Consider the following 22,519-nt stretch of genomic DNA (forward strand, 5'->3'; position numbering starts at 1 on the left):
AAACCCCTCCTATTCTCACAGTGATGTTTATTTTATTTTATTTATTAATTATTTTTTTATCTTACTAGTTTGGCTGGAATAATTGTCCGGTGAACATCTCCTTTTGTAATATTATTATCGGCGGAGAAAGGTTGAAGCTAGATAACTTTTAAATAAATGTTAAAAAGGCACAAATTAGAAACAGCGAACTTAACCTATCACACTCCGTGCCAACCTTTCTAAGAGTGAGAGACTGGGCAATGCAATTAAGTAATTAAGTACCATATATACCCTTTTATGTAGAAAAACAACCAAGTGTGAACCTGAATTTTGTTTTGTTTTTTCTTTCTTTTATCAAACTAATGCACAATTTTATAAAAATATCTTGAATTGCCGGAACCTATCACTAATTCCCTTCGCTGTACGATGCTTGCGATTAATTAGACATTTTTAAGAGAGTTAAATGACAGAACAGAATATGAATAATAAATGACAGAACAGAATATGATAATACTAGTTATTACAAAACACGACAATGTGTTATTACAATTTACGACAGCTCGGAGTATTACAAATCACGGCAGCATGTTATTACAATTTGCGATAGGTGCGTTATTACAATTCACGACAACTGTTATTACAATTTACGACGGCTATTACAATTCACGACAACTGTTATTACAATTTACGACAGGTATTACAATTTACGACGTTATTACAATTCACGACAGTACAAACGTGACTCTTGGCTTCGTGCGGTGTTGTGTTACAAAGATGCGATTTATAAGGGTTTGTATGCGAACTTAGCGATTTTGACTCAAAAGGTATAAAATTAAATATTTTACGAATAAACTCGACTTACCTTGTTTCCATGTTCTTTAAAACGACCTGAGACACAGGCAGACAACAAAGAACACAACATGGAAACAAGGTAAGTCGAGTCGAGTCATAGTAAGCGTAACTTCTAACACAATACAACACCTAATGTTTGCACTTTTTGGCAAAAAGCCCTGCATAAATGCATAATGTCGTACTTATCCTACTTTAGATCAATCAGCGAATTGTGTTCAAGAACCAACAAATCAAAAATTTAGCCGCTATCTGAATATCAATGAAATAATAACCTTTCTATATCCATTAATGGTTGTATTACAGCAAGGCGCCCAAATGTGTGACCACTTTTAATTTATTCACATTCTTTCGCGCAGATTTAATCCAATCAGAAGTCGACTGCAAGCTATACACGGCTTTTGATTGGATTAAATCTGCGCGAAAGAATGTGAATAAATTTAAAGTGGTCACACATTTGGGCGCCTTGCTGTAAGTTAAATAAGAACAAGAACATTGAGAAGCTTGAGAAGCTTAAAATCGGGCGCTTTGCCTTGAAAGGCAGGGTTCAGTACAGCAGAAACCACGAAGCAGTTACTTAAGTAGCACTCAGTCCGACTGTGTTTGTGTAAGTCACAGGGCTTGCATGAGCTGTATTAGTGTGCATAATATAATATCTAGAACGTTGTCGAGATTGCATTATTACTTAATGACATGATGGTTTCAATTTATAAATGTATTTCACACAATACAAATAAACGATTGAAGTAGACGACTAGAAAATGTAAAGTTTTAAGACTTAGCAAAGTGCAGTGTATTGGTAATACTGTAAGGTGCGGTTTCACCTGAAGGTCATGTGCTTTTCGGTATTTTCCAGCCATTGCACTTTGATGGGACAGTACTACAACTGTTTACCGGGGAACTACTATTGTCAAGAAAATGATCACAACTTGTTGATGAATGATTGAACATTTGTTTCATACCATTACTGTAATAGCAATTGATGAAGGCTTTTAGTCCTGAACCAAAGTATAAGGACTGGGAAATACTGAAACCCATTATCAGCCACCTTAAACGGAAATATCTTGTTGGTGTTTCAAGGAATCCAAGGAAACTTCACACATCCCATGTATCTATGTATTGCGGTATTTTGTAATTTTTTTTGAGTGATTTTTGGGGATGTTTGGCAGGTGATAGTTTTTTTAAAGAATTAGTAAAATTTAGACAACTAAGAAATATTGAAAATTTAATGTGAATTTAGCATTGGAATTTGAAGTTAGAAATTGGCAGACGGACACCAAACAGTCCCGTGACATCCTGGAGTGTTTTTGCATGGGGGTCAACTGTGTAATGATGTTTCCATTCAGTTCTTCAATCCCCACTGATAAAGAACTGTTGTTGGTGTTATGTTATACATGTCAAGCCTTTAACAAGGTATGAAAGAACACAAGGATTTAAATTATCTGGTGCTCAATTTTTGCGTAACTAAAATTAATGTTACTCAAATTCCTGATGGATTCTGTCTTAAACTGTTACGAGCTTAGACTATAGTATTTCCAAATTATTGCATGTCAATGTAAGGCAAGACAAGACATGCCTTGGTTCTTATGTAATTCTCTTAAAAACATATAAGACTTGACTATAATTTTGTCTGTGCTATGGCAATTCACAGTGGGGTGGTCTTGATGTGTCTTTAACTTGTGGTATATCATTTTTTTCTACATGGCAGTGTGCAACTGTAACAGGCTACCAGAGACAACGAGGTGTAATAACTGTGGCCAGTGCTTCATTGGAAGACAACAAATTCTATGTCAAAAGCACAAAAATACTATACATTTAATGGACTTGACCTCCTGCGTCTTTTGTAAACAGAAACTGTAAAGAAATACTGAAAGAGGACTTGTTGGTGAAATTGGTTTGCATCAGCAACTATTTTTTATAACGTTTCTTAAAATATATACTTTGCATATGGTTGTACCTATTTTAAAACAGTAAAAACGATTTAAAGTGTTAGTATGGATATTTGAGGGGAAAATAGAGAGCCCCTTAGGATTCGAAGGGTTAAAATTAAATCTAAAAGATGTATCAATTAAAAGGATAAAAACTATACAGAATGAGCAGTGCTTATGCCTTTGTATTCCTTCAAAGGCAGTTACAGCGTATGTATATTACAGTGTTGTGACTAGTAATTAATTTTGTAAAAAGTAGTATTGATAAAAACAAATTAGAGATTCGGTGGATTTTGAGGGAGATATTCTTCGTATAAAATTGATATCCATTTAATCTGAAGAGCAACTGAGGGACTCGTGCTTTTGCACCCTGAGGGCCTAGGACCTAGGGAGTTGGAAGTCCCATTGAGCGAAAGCAATTTTGTATGGAAGTTTAAAAATTGCTCCTATGGATAAATAATGAAAACGACCATAAAACTATTTAAATTCACATACCACATCAAATATTGTCTATTTGCTTTTGCGCATTTTAGCAAGTTTTCGATTATGGGTGTAAATGGGCGTCCCGTGTCTTGTTAGGCAGCAAGCGATGGGGGTTTGGGTATGAATACAATTGTGTTTTGTGGGTTTCAGTACGGTTTCGGGGAAACCGATCAGACGGTGGACAACCCTTGGAACATGGAGACAACTGTGACAATTTAATCATCACAAGATGGTGGGACTGCCGGGATAAAATTGGTAGACCTTTGAGGTTGTTGGTGCGTTGCGGGGTATTTTCGCAACAAGAAAAGCGTTAAACATTGTCACGCTTGATTTGCATTGCGTGATGCACGGTAAGGTTATGGAGGTGGTGACCAGTGTCAAGCTACTTGGTTTGAAGATTTGAAAAGATCGGAAATGGAACTGTCACGTGCAGGAAATCTCCCGGAAGGTCTCGGTAACGCTCTAGTTCCTCAAGCAGTTGAAGAAGGCGAGAGTTGCATTTTTTAGATATTTTTTTAGCTATTAACATTTGTACATTTGTAAAGTTTTATGCAGTTCATTCTCTATGGTGTAATTTTAAAGCGTCAATAAACTATGTATGTATCTATTTTGTACACGGCTCCACAAGCGTTTAGCTTTAATGCTCAATTTGAACTATTATTGTGTATGTTAATTTTTATTACCCAGTACACGGTCCTTCCAAGGATTGAGCTTAAAAATATTTTATTTTGTTTAAAGAAAGGATTTGATGATGATGATGATGATGATGATGATGATGATGATGATGATGATAGACTAATTTGTAGTAACGAGTAAAAAAAGTATTTGGACACTTGAAAAAAGAGGCTTGTTGGAGTCGTGGATTAACGAACCAAAAGCCGAGGGAGTCCAAGCGCGAGTGTGATTTCCTGTCTTCTACCTGAGTCTTCCGGAGAATTTTATTTAAATATGGCGAAAGCGGTGGAACCACGACCTAAAACAACTCTGCGTTGTCGCTGCAAGTCGCCTGGTGGATCACTGGATAAGTAATGGGAGAGGAAAGAGTGGAACAATTAGTCCTGTGTGGGATCCTGTATGAATATGACCATGACGCGTCAAGAGAAATCCGAAAATGCAGTCGGTAGTGTCAGAAGGCAAGCGTCGGACAATAAGCAGACAGAGACCTTTATCTGAAAGGTGCGTTTGTTTTTAAAACATGAAGGTAGGTCTGAAGCCCTCTGATGAAATTGTTTTGTAAGTTTGCTAAAAGTTGAAATGGAATAATTAATGTTAGGAACAATTAAATGGTTGTAATATGTGAGGATTTGTAAGAAGTTTGGATTTGAGGAGTTTCAAAAAAGAATGAGACAAAGAAAGGAAAGTAAGCTTTATTGATACATTTGTCTGAGTATATTATGGTGATCCATGTACAATGAATTTATCTTGGAGCTGTAAATTGTCTGTAGTTCAATAGAAGCAGGAAGGATAGCGTGGAGGTGTCTATTTCGCAGGATTTTATGGAAGGAAAGGCTACAATGAAGGAACTAGGGTTTCTGTTCGTCGTTTAACGCTTTTCGGACTGTGCATTTTTTTAGAGTAAAATGGTTGAATGAGTTACAAAGCAAAATGTTTTCTATTAAGCAGTATGGTTTACAGTAATATCTACATGTTATAAATGGTTAGAGAGCTTATAAAATTGTAAACGTGTTTTTTTTCCATTCACGATAGAAACAAATATTTAATATTCATCTTGATGCTAACCAAGCATAGAGTTTTAATAGTTGCGTGCGTAATGGCATGGACTAGTGATGTACGTCTGAGTTTGTGAGCGGCTCATTTAAGATTGATGAAGGAGTTTTTTCAAGAACGATTAAGAACTTTTTGAAGACATTTTTTACACGAATTAATGGACAAACTGTTGCACATTAACACTATTTATACATAATTTATGCAAATATGGAGATTAAAATCCGAACTTTTAGGTTTGGGCAAATTTGCTGAAGATGTTTTACAATGCTTTCTGGGCAATTTACACATTATGATAAAGGCAATTTTGTATGCTATTTATTAAGCAGAACTATTTATCCAACAAAGGTTTTCTGGGTTTGACCTCCTGCAACTGAAAAGAAAGACTCAAAGAGGACTTGCTGGTGAAACAGTGAAAACCATTTAAAGTGTTAGTATGAATATCCAACAAAGGTTTTCTGTATACAAAATAATGTAACTTAGAGTGTAGTATAAATATAGGAAAACATATGGTAGTAGGTCGTAGAAGAGGTTTCGAGTCGTACTAATCAATTTAACTTTGCTAAAATGTCGCGTATAGGGATATTTTGGGGAGCATTAGGCTCGTCCGCCTCATTTAGGGCGCGCACAAATGTGAATTTGTCGAGCCGGCGGACTGTTTTCGACTTGCGTGAGTTTTCGTAGTGTTGTTATTATTTTCTGGAGTTGAATTTTTTTTGTGCTTTGTAGATGTTCGAGATAAAGATAAAAAAAATGGAATTTGCGAGAAAGGTTTATCGAGAGGTGCCAATTAGCTTTTCGATTTGTCGGCGACGATAGACAAATGAGATACATGAGAAGTGAAAGAGTATTTATGGGGATAGTCCTGGGGACGAGGTTGCTCGGTGTAGGTTCCGAGTTTGTCGATGAAATCACGGTTTTGAAGTTTGAAGGATCTTTATATGCGGGGAGAAGGCAAGTGAACTTGAAGAAAAACAATGTAGACTTCGTGTAGTTTGGTGGAAACATAAAAGGTATGTGACAGTTGTGTTGTTTGTCGAAAGGAAGTGGTATTTGAGTTTTCTTCGAAGAGTGGAATGAATATTTTATTATTTATCTATGATGGGTGTTTCAACAAGGCTGTCTTGTTTGAGTAAAGTAAGAAGCAAAATGGTGGTGATAATTGTAGTTGTTTGGGAAGATGTTTGGTTTGCTGAACTCGAGTTGAAGACTGTGATATTTCGAATCGTCAAACAAATGATAAGAAAAAGGAGTTAGAAATAACACGAGTTCAAAATAGCCGATAGTAAGTGGCTGAAGGGTATTTGCAAAGGATGTGGGAAAAGGTTGCTCCCGGTACACCAAATAAAGCAACACGCTCACAGTCACTAGACTCGTCCTTGTTTAATATGTAAATCCTTAATCGACCCGTCCGCTTACAAAACTTCAAGAACCAAAGGTTTTTCTTCACGAGGTCCGTACTTTTTTGATCACGTGATTTCTGCATAATTACAATTTGCATAAATTACGATTTCGGACACTCTCCCCCCATTTAAGTGTTCTAACTTAACACCTTAAATGTCACTCTAATCGTCCTTAAGTTCCTGTTCAACAATGTTCCTGATTTGATCATTAGCAATCTGTTTGGCTCTTCGGCTTGGTCCCACTCTTGGGACGAAAACTTCGGCTTCAGGGTTTGGTTTCCACTTAGGGTCTTCCCCTCCAATCTCCAAGTTGCACACAAGTTGCAAGGGGCGCTCTACGATGTATCCATTGCCCTGCTTCAGCTTCAATCCACGAACTGTTCCATCCTTGCCGGTAATCTTGCTCACGACTCGTCCCAGCTTCCACATTGCCTTATCCTTCGCTTTACCCTTTAGCATCACCACTGCCCCAATGTCTGGTATCTTCTCAGTGTTCCCTACAGACTTCTGCTGCCTTTCTTCAAGAGCATGAACATACTCCTTCATGAATCTCTTTCGAAGGTGCTGTTTGCTTTTCTCCAAAAACCTCATCCGCTTAGTGACATTCTCTTCCCCTATCTTCTCCAGGTCTTCCTCCAGGATAGGGATGGGCTCTCCTCTGAGTAGGGTATTTGGGGTAAGCACCGGTTTCTCAAATTCTTCTCCTTGATAGAGGAGTGGCCTGTTGTTCATGGTCATTTCAACATCGAGCAAGACTTCTTCTAGTTCCTGGAAGGTCAGTAGGCTCTTGCCGACCACCTTTGAAAGACTTCTCTTCATGATGCCAATAAGGCGTTCAAAGAATCCTCCCCACCATGGTGCCCTGGCCAAGTTAAATCTCCATTTTATCTCCAAAGTCCCCAAATAGTCTGCCAAACTCTGGTCTTTCTTCAGCTTAGATAACCATTTCCCAGTGGCAACAAACGTTTTTCCATTGTCACTCACAATGGTCTGAGGGCAGCCTCTCCTGGCAACAAATTCCTTTAGTGCTCTCTGGAACTCTTCAGCGGACAGGTCACGACACAACTTAAGATGCACTGCTCTAGTACTGGCACAGGTGAATAGTGCAATGTATGCCTTTGAGGTTGTGGACTTCGTAATCTTGTAGTAGACAGGTCCGGCAAAATCCACTCCTGTGGCGGTGAAAGGGTTTGACAGTTCAGTTCTGAAACTTGGCAAAATAGAATCTGGGCTGTGTGAGGTTGAAATTGGTTTCTTCCAGTACCGTTTGCAAAGGTTACAATTATGGATCACTGTTTTTGCTAGTGACCTCAGTTTTGGTACCCAATAGTTTTCTCTCACATGGCACATGGTTGTCGAAACTCCCCCATGCAGCATCTGCTCGTGAACTTGCTGAACGATCAAGGCAGCCAACTTGCTGTTTCGTGGTAGGAAAACTGGATGATAATTGGGAACTCTGCCGACACATCTCAATATTCCTTCTTCGTCCGCCCTTAACTTCACATCTGACTTTAGCTCTTGTGCTGCCTGTGCCTGAATGATCCAGAAATTCTCTGCTGCCTGGAGTTCTTCAGTCATTAGTGGCCCTTTCTGCTTCTTATGCTTTCTGCAATTGTTTATGAATCGCATTACGAATGCAGTTACTCGTAGAAGCTTCCAGTAAGACGTGTATTTGCCCAGAAGAGTGTCCCTTGTCTCATTTTCTACTTCCATTTCTTTGACTAGGAACTGTTTTTCATGCTTAGGTGTCACTCTTTCCTTGTCATTCTCTGGGCTCCCAGACACTTCAGGTTGATCTGGCCATTTTTCATGAGCACTAAGCCACTCTGGTCCTCGAAACCACAACTCCCCCATTTTGCTAGGTGCGACGCCACGGCTTTCTTGATCACTGGGGTTGTCGCCGGTTGGTACGTAATGCCACTGTAAGTACTCCTTGTCTTGGATAGCTTTGGTTCTGTTACGTACAAATTGGGACCACGTCCCTTGGCCCTTGATCCAGTAAAGAACTGTCGTACTGTCGACCCAACAAAGATATTCTTCAATGCGTTGATCTTTCAAGACTTCCTTCAAATGGTGCATCAGTTTGCTCAGGGTATGTGCTGCAACAAGTTCCAAGCGGGGAATTGTTTGGTCTCTTGGTGCTATCCTCGACTTTCCCACAAGCAGAGTCTGCTGCACTGGTGCAGAGGTGTGAATTGCTAAGGTGTACACAGCTACTGACACAGCCAACTTGCTGGCATCAGCAAATCCATGCAAGATCATTTTGGTCAGGCCTGCACCAACAACACTGCGGAAAATGCTCACATAAGGACACTTCTTCATATCATTTAGCCACTTAGCCCATGGTTTGCGTATGTCCTCTGGTACCTCTTCATCCCAATTGAGCTTTCTAAGGCAAACTTCGCTATACAGTATCTTTCCTACGATGACAACGGGTGCGGCAATTCCAAGCAGGTTAAAGATACTATTGATAGCAGACAACATCTTTCTCTTTGTCAATGGTCCCTTCTCAACACCATTCAAAGCTTTTGCAAAGTTTATGGAAAACGTGTCTTTTTCCTTGTTCCATGGGACTCCTAAGATCTTTGATTCATGTGGCTGAGTTCCAACGGTCTCCTTGGCATAAGTTGAATCTACTTGAGGTGGTTCCAGTTCATTATTACTCAGTTTCTCGATTCCCGGAATATTACTGTGCCACTTGTGCAGCTGAAATCCACCTTCGCCCATAATCTCTGTTGCTTCCTCCTTGAATTTCAGTAATTCCTCCTTGCCATCACCACCAGACTGCACATCATCTACATAGGTATTCAGAAGCAACTCATTCACAGTTTCAGGGTATTTTTCTTCATACTGACTAATGTGTTTCTCAAGCGTAGCACCAAGGATGTATGGGCTTGGACCGGACCCAAAAATAACTCTTGTAAAGCGGTATTGTACAATGTTCCTTTCCTTTAAATCATCGTACCACAACAGGCGAAGGGCATCTCTGTCCTCTGGACTGATTTTAATTTGAAGAAAGGCTTTTTGTATGTCTCCAGTAATGCAGAAAGGTTTCATCCTGTTTCTGAGCAAGATGTCAAAGATTGCTGGCTGTAATGGAGGGCCAACCTCCAGACAGTCATTCAATGATGGAGACTGTGGGTTTCGTTTTGCTGAGTAATCATACACAATTCTCATCTTTGTAGACTCTGCCTCCTCTCTAATCACAGCTTGATGTGGGATGTAATGAATCACTTCCCCTGTTTGGACTTCTGGCACCAGCTCCAAAATTCCCTCTTCCAGTTGTTGTTCCATAACTGTGTGATACTCTTCAAGTTTCTGCATCCTCTCTAGCTTTCGGGTAGTACTCTGCAACCTTCCTAAGGTCAGTTCTCTGTTAGATGGCAAAGAGAGCTGATGTGACTTCCATGGTAACATTGTTGAGTAAGTTCCATCTTCTAAACGTTGTAGCTGATTCTTGAAATCTTCATGGAACAACCCTTGCTCATCAGGTTCATCTGAAAGTCCCAAGACTTCCTGCGAACACATCTGTTTGAATTCATCTTGGCTTGATTTCAAAAAGAAACCCTTCTCAGTCTCAGTACCTGACAACATTGACTTTCCTGTGATAGTCCAACCCAGCATAGTGAACTCTGCTCCTGGATCAGCATCAGGATTTGTACCCAGAACAGCAGGGTCGGTTGTTTTAATTCGCTGTATATCTGCAGCCCCCAGGATCACATGCACCGGTAGGTTATCTTCTGTTGCTGCTTCCTCACTGAAGTTTAGTCTCCTTATCCGGTGATTAGCTTTCTTCAACTCTGAAATTCTTGGGTTGGGAAGGTGAGTCAGGACTGGCTTTTCTGCATTTATGCACTCTAGTTCAAATCCAAAGCCCTCAATAACATTTGACTCGACAGTGACTTTGTATATCTCCACTTGTCTGTCGACTGTCCCATACATTTGCTCAATGACCCTCCTTTCAGTTTGGTATGGCTTAAGGTTCAACTTGGTAAGCAGATTTGAGCTTATGTAAGAGCTTCCGGCTCCACTGTCCAACATGATTCGAGCCTGTATTCCACTGATCTTAGCAATGACGGTTGCATGCAATGTAGTTTGAGCATCTACTACACCATAAAACCTCTCAGACCTGCCCGATGTCACAGGGGTGGGGTGGGGTGAAAGCGTTGTCTTCATCCTGTCACATATAGAGGTATGGTGTCTCCCCTTGCACTTCCCACACCCTCGCTTTTCGCATTTGGAAACCAGATGCCCAGGCTTGGCACAATTGTAACACAACTTATTTCTGGCCAAATGCTCTCTTCTACTAGCAATATCTAAGACTTTCGTACAATCACTGCTACGATGATTTTTCAAGCTTCAGTAGACACAGGGTGGAGGCCATTGTGGCTGCCGTGAGGTTCCCCCGGACATCAGCAATTTGTCTTCCCTTTTTGGATGACTGTATTGTTTCCCAGGTACAGTATCACTTGAAGCTGGTGGGCTGGATTCCACTAAGGGTAGGGGATTTCGGTCTGTGTACTTCCTTAAATTATCAACTAGCTCCATCAGTCCCCATTCTTCCCAGTCATCATCTCTTTGGGCCATAGCCTCTCTCACAGGACCCAGTTTGTCCATTATACTGTACACATAACTCTGGGCACCCTCTAGTTTCTTCATAGTAGCTAAGGTTTGGACTGTCTTAGACAACTGTTTGTAAAACTCGTGCACCTCTCTGATTTTGTGTACACTGGTTATGTTTGGCAAGGCTTCTAAATCATTAATTAAGGCCTTGTGGACCTTACACAGCATGAAATCTTAAATTTACGATTCCGTAACGATGCCGTAAAGAAATCGTTAAGATCCTCTTTACGTTTGTATACGAACCTCTTAACAATTTCGTACAGAACGTCTTTACGCACTGAAAACTACAGTGCGTAAAGAGTATGTAGGTAGACTATAAACGCTATGTTTACGCATGCTGTAAAAAATCGTAAAGAGGTTGCTTACGAAATTTTACGGCTACTGTAAGACGAACAGAAAGTCGATCTTTACGCGTTGTTAAACTATCGTAAATCGGCAGTATTAAAAAGCTCATTGACGGCTCTGTATCTTTCTGTATTCTTCGTCAATATCTCTCCTTTTTGGTAATTCGACTTTTATAAATGCAGGTTTGTGTCAACATCTCAAAAGCCTATTCAGAATGTTTACGATTTTTAACGCTTCCGTAAACTGGGATATACATGTAATTTACGTATATGACTCCCAAGTACTGACCCAGCCCCAAGAAGAACAAGAATACATGTTTAATTCCTTGCAATTTATTTTATTATCATAACTCAAACGAAACATACATCTCTGTTATTTCAAGAATAAACGTTTAGCCACAGCTGTTAATCTGAAAAGCACTTGGTTTGATTGTTAATAACAGTGAATTTATACTAGAAATACTTGGAAACAATAACAGGTTTTTTAAAACTTGACTGTTCAGCTAAGTTGTATTCTTTGTTTCGATTGTTCAAGGTGGTTTGGCTTAAGTGCCTACATGTACTGTATGTGACACAAATTATTTATTGTTACTGTACTGTAAAATATAATCTTATTGGCAATTATACATTTCCTTTGGAAATAATACATTTCCTTAGAGATGTGTCCACTCATTTAAAGCTTTGTACAGGAAATTAATTTCACTGAATTTCCAACATTGCATGCTTAAAAGAAACTAAGTTAAAAGCACACACACTATTTTTTTGGTGAAATTCGTGTTCACATAAGTGTCTACTCTGTTGTGATGTTCCTAACAGGCTCAAAGTCGGCCAGCAGTTGCAGGCCTCTGACTCACCATCAACGTCTCATGGTTTTGTCATTGCCCTTGCATATGGCATTAGAATGTTCCCATGTGTGTGCTCAAATTAAGCTTTTGCTTTTGCAAGACTAGCCCTCTCCCATGGTAGCTGCATGGTAACATGTTGCATAATTTATTAGTCTGCCTCACCCATAATGAAGATCACTCATGGAGAGTAAAGTTTTTATGAGTCAAATGAGTCAATGATGATCAGTCAAATCTTAAAATTGAAAACAGTGTTGCCCTAACTAGCAAATGAAAGCTATCTGCAAGCAAACTAGAGTGGAACTCGCTACAAGCAAACCAGAGTAAAACCAAATGGCAAGTAGACCAGAGCAGAACTAACTGCAGGCAAACTAGGGTCACCATAAGCAAAGTAGAGTGCTTCTAAGCTAACTTGTATAATGGGAAACCATGGTTTAATAGATAATAACCAACTTTGTGTAAAATGCACCTTGAATCATGACTCATAGAAACTTTACTCTCCATTATTGGTCTTCATTATAAGAGAGACACCTGTACCATGGAAGGGCCAGTCTTACAAAAAGCAAAAGTTTAACTTGAGCAAACCCATGGAACACTCTTTCTAATGCCATGCAAGAGCAATGACAAAACCATGAGATGTTGATGGTGAGACCTCCCACTCATGTTGTCCATGAAGATACAGCAGTCTCACAATAGCAACTATAGTTGAAGTGGCTTTCTTTTGGTGTCATGTCTTTCATCGTTTTATATGCAAAGTGATGCCTTTCCAGTTTCTATTAAATGGAATAAAAAATAACAATTCAGTCACAGTGTCTGATTAGATGTATGTGAGACATTTATTTACATCAACTCTGTTGTTATATTATAAGCACTTGCCCGATTTATTAAGCCAATTAGCAAAATAAGAATTCTTACAGAAATTTCCTGTTAACACTGTACATGTACTCAGAATTTGAGGCAAAACAATCACGTGTACTTTGACATTATTTTACTTCTGGACATGCATTTTTACCAGAGTGGTACATGTATGCTTTCTTATTAAAGGACCCTAGCCAGCCTCTGTCACTTTCAGTGCCATCGAAATTATGAAAACTGTATCGTGAAGCAAAATCTTATTGCATTGCTGTACATACAGTGTATACTGTAAGTTGTATTACTGGAAGTTTGATTAATTACTGTACCTTTAGCAGTTTCACCATTCTCTGTTTTGTTTAGACACGCTCTACATAACATATCGGTATACATTGTAACACCGAAATTCTTGCAAGGGTGACTGACAGGGGTCCTTTAAGATTTTAGTGTGTAACAAAAAGGTGTAATCACGAACTGGACTTGCATGATACATGTGTAATTAGTGTGAAATAAGAAAACTGCAATTTCCATACTGCAAAAACAATGCACTCTGAGAGAGTAAGAGTCAGAATTGAGGTGAATTTCTTATTATTCACAAATCAGTCAATTTATCTCTCTCAATCTCACTGAACTTTTTGATTTCTCACTCAACCTTTCCTTGTTTCATTACTTAGATCAATCTTTTTTGTGTGTGATCACGTAAATTAATTTTGTCTAACCTCAAAAAGGGCAAAAAATGTTTCTGATGATAATCATTAGTAACCGAAAACAATCAGTGACTCTGGCTTTACAGGGATATAAATTGTAGCTAAGATTTGATGTACTATTGGTGGGTATTAGCAAAGGAAAGGTCATGGCAAGGTTTCTGCACAGCCCCGTACATTAATTACGCATACAATTTTCTGACTGACTCATTCTTTTCAGGGTACAATGTAAAGGTCTCCACTTATTTTTTAATCCAAAATAAATTGTAAATTACTTAATTAATATTTTACTTTTTAAAATTATCAAGACTTAGAGAGGCCTTTTTATATTAATCATATTTTATTTTTTTTTAAACTCAAAGTAAATTGTAATTTATTTAATTTATATTTTACTTTTTAACATTGTCAAGCGCCCTTGAACGTATGGAAAGGGCGCTATACAAATGATTATTATTATTATTATTATAATGACAAGACGCAGGGACATGTTGCAACAACATGTAGCAGTGACATACTCAGGGACATGTGGCAGTGACACATCCCTTTGTGTGTGCTGATAATTTTGAGATGTGCAACAGGAATTCCTGCAACAGTTTGTCCCTGCGACATGTTGCACAAAGTTCAATGAGTTGAATTACGTGCAACATGTAGCAAAGACAAAACAGCTTCAACACATGATTTTGTCGCTTCTACATTTTGCTGCGACGTGTCCCTGTGACATGTCCCCACGTGTGTGGAGACCTTAAGATTCATGCAACAAACAAACAATGTATGTATTCTTATCCCTTCATGTACCTTACAATTTTCTTTAAGCAATCAAAAGCCAATGAACTCACCATTATTTTGTTGCTTTGAGCATTGATTTTCATTGATTGTTGTCAATAATTGTGTTGCTTTGAACATCGATTTTCATTGATTGTTGTCAACTACATGTATTTGTTTATCAATTGACTATGATGGGTGTTTGTAGCCTGTGTCGCAGACATAATCTTACCCCGGCTAGGGTTTAGTTTCATCTGCGGCACAGGCTAGGTGTTTGATGATCAAGCAAGATATTTTCAAAAGATTCAGTTTGATTAAAATATTGTTTTTAAATTTACCAGACCTTTCAAAACCTGGGACTATGTACTTGTAAAATTCCATAATTTTGAAGTGAAACCGCAGTTCTCACTCATGGCTTTAGTTGCTAGTAGTTTTATCCAAGGTTGGAGAACATTGAAAGTGTGATTGATTTACAAAGTATATTTAGTAACGCATGCATGTAACCCTGGACGTATAATACTATTTATAACATTTGCAGTTTTGATACAAAGAGTCTACGTACTTCAAATGAGTAAATGGGTGAATAATAAGTGAATGTTTGCAGTAATTTGTTTGTCATGAACTCCTGGGGATTCGAACATGATAAGTAAAAATTATTGCTTAGCTCTAAAGTGTTAAGAAATATCTTCTAAAAGGGATGTACAGCATAGAAAAGGTAACAAATTATACATAGCTTAAGACACAAAAAAGAGAAAGCCTACTCACCTAATCATACCTCACTGTTTCGCGCTCGACTCGAAGTCATGGAATAACCTGAGGAAATGGAACGATGTACGCGTCCACCACACATTCCATCTCAACCTTTTTTATGTCCGAAGGCTTGTATTGTATGTTAGGACAAGTTTTCGATAAACTAAGCTCAACAACAACAGGAGAGAAGACTTCGAAGTGGACCGTTGAACAAGTTCTGAATCATTGTCACTTTCAAAATGGACGCCAAATTCAAGCACACACGTAAAACCGCTGACCCTTAATAGCGACGTATAACAGTGCCCAGTCCACCTCTGAGGGACAGACTGAAAATCGCTCGGCCGCTCGCAAGCCGATCGCATGAAAAGTCAATGAAAGACTTATAGAATGTGCTCAAGCTTCACGGTAACAATTCTATGGATTTTATAATAGTGTTTATAAATTGAACGAAGCACTGTTTTATTTAAAAGATAAGATGTGGTTTTCACTTGCAAACAGGCAAAAAATTTAGATTCCGGGAGGTGGATCAATTTTTAGGATAAACCGAGGCCAGAGGCTAGGCCAATGAATGCAAGAAGCCTTGAAAGTCTAATCTTAAAGTTGGAAAAGCTAACTGTCAAAGCATCATGCTTGCATATATCAGTGCAGTCTCCATTGTAAGAACAAAACAGTTATCTTTCGTGATAAGACAACTCCCTGTTTTTCAATGCTATTAAAATGTGAATCAAAAAAGGTAATTACAGCGGACAGTTTGTGGCCGTGTAAAAAAAAACAGCTTAAACATATTCGGAAAGACATTTAAAAGTAGTTGGATTGTGCGTACAGAATTACTCGAATAGCCTTAAAGAAATAGTAATGTTCTTAAAGAAATAAAAGGCGCGTTAAGATTGACTCTGAGTAAAGAACGTTAAAGGTCCGTAAAGAACGGTTCGTAAAGAAGCGTAAACAATGTTAAAGATTCGTAAAGTTTTAACAACGAAACTGATCATAATAGTTTTAATTCTACTCTGATGGACGATTTATCACTTCTTTTAGCATTTCTCTCATTAGAAAGTGGTGAATTATATACAAGGCGCGTAAGAACTGTTTTCAGTGCGTAAAGAAAGTTAAAGGTACGTAAAGAACGGTACGTAAAGAATCGTTAAGAATGTTAAAGACGCGTAAATTTAACAGTGAAGCTGATCAAAATAACTCTAATTCTACTTAAGACGGATGATGTTTCACTTCTTTCGGTATTTCTTTTCATATAAAGTAGTGAATTAGCTTGAATTATATCCATCGAGATCTTTATCCTTTACGAACATGTAATATCCTTTACGCAGTCTTTACGCGTTCTCTGCCGTTTACGCATCTTTACGGAACGCGAACTTGTCCGTAAAGAAAAGGCCACATATTTACGAATATTTACGCAAGCGGTAAAAATGCGTAAATTCGTGTTTTCATGCTGTGTTAATGTCCTTTCCAAAAGTCATTTCAAGAATCTTCTTTGCTTCGTTATAGCCTTCAGGGGTGTGTGGCAGCCCCAAAATGTGCTCTCTCGGTTCCCCCTCAACTAATTCTAGTAAATAATTGAATTTACTTATCTCAGAAATCTTCGAGCTGTCCACTTCCACAACAAACTGGTTCCAAAAGCGAAGCCAATCCTTACAGTCCCCATGGAATGGTGTTATTGTGTACTTCTGCAACTTCACTGCTTGGGGTTTGGCCATTGCTTGCTCAACCTTCTTCTTCTCCAATTCCATTTCGAGCTCAACCTTCTTTGCGAACCAATCTTCCTCCCGTTTGTGCAACTCCCGTTTCTCCAGTTCGCTTAACTCATTCGCAAGTCTGCTTCTCAACTCATGAATAGGTACGAAATCTACCTTGCGAGCTTGTGACCAGCCTTTTACTTCTTCAAATGATTTTTCAGCATCCAACATGGCGTCCTTGACAAGATTTGCCGAAGCCTCCAGGGTCTTGCTTATGTCACATATCTTCTCGTAAGCAGACAACAAATCCTCTTTCACACTCAAATCGACCATTTCCTTAATCTCGTTGACGTAGTAGGTTGCCTTTTTTAGGTCCTTCGCGTAGCGCTGTTCAGCGACGTCCACCATGTTTATGTTTTCCACTCGATCGCTCGATACTTGTTTATCGTTTTGTTCAGATTATGTCCTGGCAGGGTCGCCACTTTTGGTGTGGGAAAAGGTTGCTCCCGGTACACCAAATAAAGCAACACGCTCACAGTCACTAGACTCGTCCTTGTTTAATACGTAAATCCTTAATCGACCCGTCCGCTTACAAAACTTCAAGAACCGAAGGTTTTTCTTCACGAGGTCCGTACTTTTTTGATCACGTGATTTCTGCATAATTACAATTTGCATAAATTACGATTTCGGACAAGGAAAAAGGTTTTATTTCGAAATAGCAGGGAATTGCAAATAACCTAGGTTGGATCAGGGGGATCTAAATGTATTTGTAACTTTGTTAGGGATGATGGATTGTTGGGATAAAGTGAGATAGTTTCATTTGGGAAAGGTAATATGGGAGAATGCAAGTGATGTTTGTAATGAAGCTTATTATGTTTATTTATCGACATATTTAGTGGGATTAGAAAGATAAGGCAGTTGATTGACCGTATGGTGGCATCCATGTCCAATATACACGACCTGATACGGATCGTAAAAACCATTAGACGAATCGTACGGTTGGTACGGTTCGTACGAGTCGTGAAACAATAGTTTACGAGTCGTACAGTTTGTGAAGTGCATATGATTAGTGGGACATAGTGTGTCCTAACAGTGCTACGAATCGTACGAGTCGTACGGTTCGTACGAGTCGTGAAACAATAGTTTACGAGTCGTACAGTTGGTGAAGTGCATATGATTCAGATGATTAGCGAGACATAATGGGTCCGAACAGTGCTACGAATCGTACGAGTCGTACGGTTCGTACGAGTCGTGAAACAATAGTTTACGAGTCGTACAGTTGGTGAAGTGCATATGATTAGTGAGACACTGAATGGGTCCGAACAGTGCTACGAATCGTACGGTTGGTACGGTTCGTACGAGTCGTGAAACAATAGTTTACGAGTCGTACAGTTGGTGAAGTGCATATGATTAGTGGGACATAGTGTGTCCTAACAGTGCTACGAATCGTACGAGTCGTACGGTTCGTACGAGTCGTGAAACAATAGTTTACGAGTCGTACAGTTGGTGAAGTGCATATGATTAGTGAGACACTGAATGGGTCCGAACAGTGCTACGAATCGTACGGTTGGTACGGTTCGTACGAGTCGTGAAACAATAGTTTACGAGTCGTACAGTTGGTGAAGTGCATATGATTAGCGAGACTTGGTGGGTCCGAACAGTGCTATACGAATCGTACGGTTCGTACGAGTCGTGAAACAATAGTTTACGACTCGTGCAGTTTGCTAACTGCATAGCATTAGTGATAAAGCGTGATACTGTAATCAAAACACACCAAGCATAATGTATATTTCTCGTTCTGTAAGCGTCACGTCCCCAACACGGTAAACACAATGTATATTTCTCGTTCTAAAAACGTGGAAACCCAAACACGCTTTAGAATGGCCCAAACACACTAAACGCAATGTGTATTCTTCGTTCTATAAAAAGTGTGCTAAACTCGCTAAAAACAAAACACGGTAAACACAATGTATATTTCTCGTTCTAAAAACGTGCAAACCCAAACACGCTTTAGAAAATGTCCCAAACACGCTAAAGGCAGTGTTTCTCGTTCTAAAAACGTGCAAACCCAAACACGCTTTAGAAAATGTCCCAAACACGCTAAACGCAGTGTATTCTTCGTTCTATAAAAAGTGTGCTAGCGAAACTCGCTAAACACAACACGGTAAACACAACGTATATTCTTCGTTCTAAAAGCGTTTGAACACGGTAAACACACCTCCCCAACACGGTAAACACAATGTATATTTCTCGTTCTAAAAACGTGGAAACCCAAACACGCTTTAGAATGGCCCAAACAAGCTAAGGGGTGTCGAATGGTAAATGCGAGACTTTGCGAGACGGCGAGACTGATATCTTTTTGCGAGCCCGAGACCTTTTAAGCCTTACAACCCAACCCATCCCACTAACGATTTATTTAATAAAACAAGAATGACAATCACTTTTGAGCGTTTGAGCGTGAAGGTCGTCGAATGGTAAATGCGAGAATTTGCGAGACGGCGAGACTGATATCTTTTTTGCGAGCCCGAGGCCTTTTTAGCCTTACAAAAGAAATCGAGACTCCGAGAAGGCGTCAAAGAAAAATTCGAGACGACGAGACCCCTGAAATTTGGCTAAAATTTTGCGAGACACAAAGTTTTTGGGTGGTGAATGGTTCTTCAAAAACTTTGTGTCTCGCAAAGTTTTAGCCAAATTTCAGGGGTATCGTCGTCTCGAATTTTTCTTTGACGCCTTCTCGGAGTCTCAATTTCTTTTGTAAGGCTAAAAAGATCTCGGGCTCGCAAAAAAGATATCAGTCTCGCCGTCTCGCAAAGTCTCGCATTTACCATTCGACGACCTTCACGCTCAAACGCTCAAAAGTGATTGTCATTCTTGTTTTATTAAAAGAATCGTTAGTGGGATGGCTTGGGTTGTAAGGCTAAAAAGGTCTCGTGCTCGCAAAAAAGATATCAGTCTCAAGTCTCTTAAAACATATGAACTTCACCACCAACTGAACAACTCGCAAATTTCTGTTTCACGACTCGTACGAACCGTACGATTCGTACGATACGTAGCACAGTGTTCGGACCCACCAAATATCAATAACCATATGCCCTTCACCAACTGTACGACTCGTAAACTCATTGTTTGACGACTCGTACGAACCGTACGATTCGTACGATTCGTAGCACTGTTCGGACCCATTATGTCTCGCTAATCATATGCACTTCACCAACTGTACGACTCGTAAACTATTGTTTCACCGTCAATCAATGTCTCACTATCATATGCCCTTCACCAACTGTACGACTCGTAAACTCATTGTTTGACGACTCGTACGAACCGTACGATTCGTACGAATCGTAGCACTGTTAGGACCCACTATGTCTCACTATCATATGCCCTTCACCAACTGTACGACTCGTAAACTCATTGTTTGACGACTCGTACGAACCGTACGATTCGTACGATTCGTAGCACTGTTAGGACCCACTATGTCTCACTATCATATGCACTTCACCAACTGTACGACTCGTAAACTCATTGTTTCACGACTCGTACGAACCGTACGATTCGTAGCACTGTTAGGACCGACTATGTCTCACTATCATATGCCCTTCACCAACTGTACGACTCGTAAACTCATTGTTTGACGACTCGTACGAACCGTACGATTCGTACGATTCGTAGCACTGTTAGGACCCACTATGTCCCACTAATCATATGCACTTCACCAACTGTACGACTCGTAAACTCATTGTTTCACGACTTGTACGAACCGTACGATTCGTACGATTCGTAGCACTGTTAAGACCCACTATGTCTCACAGTAATCATACTAAGACAAAGTCATACTAAGTCTCACTAATCATATGCACTTCACCAACTGTACGACTTGTAAACCCATTGTTTCACGACTCGTACCAACCGTACGAACCGTACGAATCGTAGCACTGTTAGGACCCACTATGTCTCACAGTAATCATACTAAGTCATACTAAGTCTCACTAATCATATGCACTTGAATTCAACGTACGACTCGTAAACTCATTGTTTCACGACTCGTACGAACCGTACGATTCGTACGATTCGTAGCACTGTTAAGACCTACTATGTCTCACAGTAATCATACTAAGTCATACTAAGTCTCACTAATCATATGCACTTCACCTACTGTACGACTTGTAAACCCATTGTTTCACGACTCGTACCAACCGTACGAACCGTACAATTGGAGTGATGATTTTTACGATCTGTATCAGGTCGTGTATATTGGACAACCTTCTATGGTGGGAGGTGGGAGCAATACAAACGACTGCACTCAACAGACGTCAAGTAGTGGAAAGAAAGAAACATATGCACACAACTCATAGCATCAATCCCGTTGTTTTAGTAGGGGTTTGCAGAACGAACATGTGCTATACTGCAAAAACATCTCCACGCTAAAACAGACCAAAGAGTTAGAAATATGCCGTCGAAGAAACACACAAGAGCTTCAAACACAAATTGTTTCGCTCGCTAAACCGTTTAGTTTTATCCGATTTAAAAGCGCTTGTTTTACAAGTCCGCGTTCTACAAGTCCATGCTTAACAAGCCCTCGTTTTACAAGTCCGCGTTTTACAAGTCCGTGTTTTACTAGTCCGCGTTTTACAAGTCCGCGTTTCACTAGTCCGCGTTTTACTAGTCCGCCTTTTACAAGTCCGCGTTTTACCTGAGTCCGCGTTTTACTAGTCCGCGTTTTACAAGTCCGCGTTTTACTAGTCCGCGTTATACTAGTCTGCGTTTTACAAGTCCGCGTTTTACTAGTCCGCGTTTTACTAGTCCAGTCCAGTCCTCGAAATACAGTATGCCAAAACTCCCCGCCCTCTAAAGATAAGTCCTTGACGGTTCTTGTCGTTTTCCGGTGCCTATTCATTTTCGGCATCTTTCTCATCCACCTCTCGTTCTGTCCTGTGTCTGTCATCACACGAAAGAAAAGCTGATTCTCAAAAAATCTGCCACAAAAGGAAATTGACAAAAACAATATGAAAACCATATATCGAAAGTTTCTTATTCTAAAATTTTATCATACGTCTTAATTCAGAGCTACAAAGAAGTTCCTCCTTTTGAGTTATTGATACTGTTCTTACAGTACCTCTTTCCACTAGCGAAATTTTACAAAATTCCTTCGCGGCGAAAAGGTAGCGCGAATCCAGAACAGACTCCAATCGAGAGTGGGTTAATTCTAGATTACTATTAATTAACTATTACAACATTCATTTTTAAAATAGTTTCCCAAGCCGACTAAGCTAACTAAACGTCGAGTGTATCTTTCAGTAAACAAAACATGCCGTTATGACGCCGGAAATCCAGCTCACGCATACTATACCCCGCGACTCACGCAAACCTCCGACTTACGTGCTACTACAGTCATTCCTTTCTAAACATTTTTTTTTGACCACCACCGTACCTTTCTACCCAAAAAACTCATGAAACCGCCCGGTTTTAACCTGTTTTAACCTTTCAAAAATTAGAGCGTTCGAAACTAAATAAGATCCGTAATCACAAACAACATACAGCTGTTTACCAGCACTCTTTAAAACTCCTGAAACCCTTCAAAATCAGGCAA

The 22,519-nt window shown here is 39.5% G+C and overlaps 1 protein-coding gene and 1 long non-coding RNA gene across 2 annotated transcripts in view; both read right to left on the minus strand.

Annotated features, from left to right (window-relative positions):
- Positions 1-6,529: 6,529 nt before the first annotated feature.
- Positions 6,530-10,543, minus strand: LOC144647558 (uncharacterized). The gene has a single exon (XM_078507351.1). The coding sequence runs from the start codon at positions 10,541-10,543 to the stop codon at positions 6,530-6,532; it is 4,014 nt and encodes a 1,337-aa protein (XP_078363477.1).
- Positions 10,544-11,651: 1,108 nt separating this feature from the next.
- LOC144647135 (uncharacterized) overlaps positions 11,652-22,519 on the minus strand; it is a 35,904-nt gene continuing 25,036 nt past the window's right edge. The window contains exons 2-3 of the long non-coding RNA XR_013569536.1: positions 15,260-15,800; positions 11,652-12,949 (exon numbers count right to left, since the gene is read on the minus strand). This is a non-coding gene — a long non-coding RNA (uncharacterized LOC144647135). The remainder of the gene's footprint in view (positions 12,950-15,259; positions 15,801-22,519) is intronic.

The sequence above is a fragment of the Oculina patagonica genome, chromosome 3, assembly GCF_052425735.1.
Source record: "Oculina patagonica isolate OP01 chromosome 3, crgOcupat, whole genome shotgun sequence".
NCBI classification, from domain to species: Eukaryota; Metazoa; Cnidaria; class Anthozoa; order Scleractinia; family Oculinidae; genus Oculina; species Oculina patagonica.

What these genes read in the sequence shown, in the direction of transcription:
- LOC144647558 (XM_078507351.1), bottom strand. Translation starts at nt 10,543, where the DNA reads ATGAAGACAACGCTTTCACCCCACCCCACCCCTGTGACATCGGGCAGG.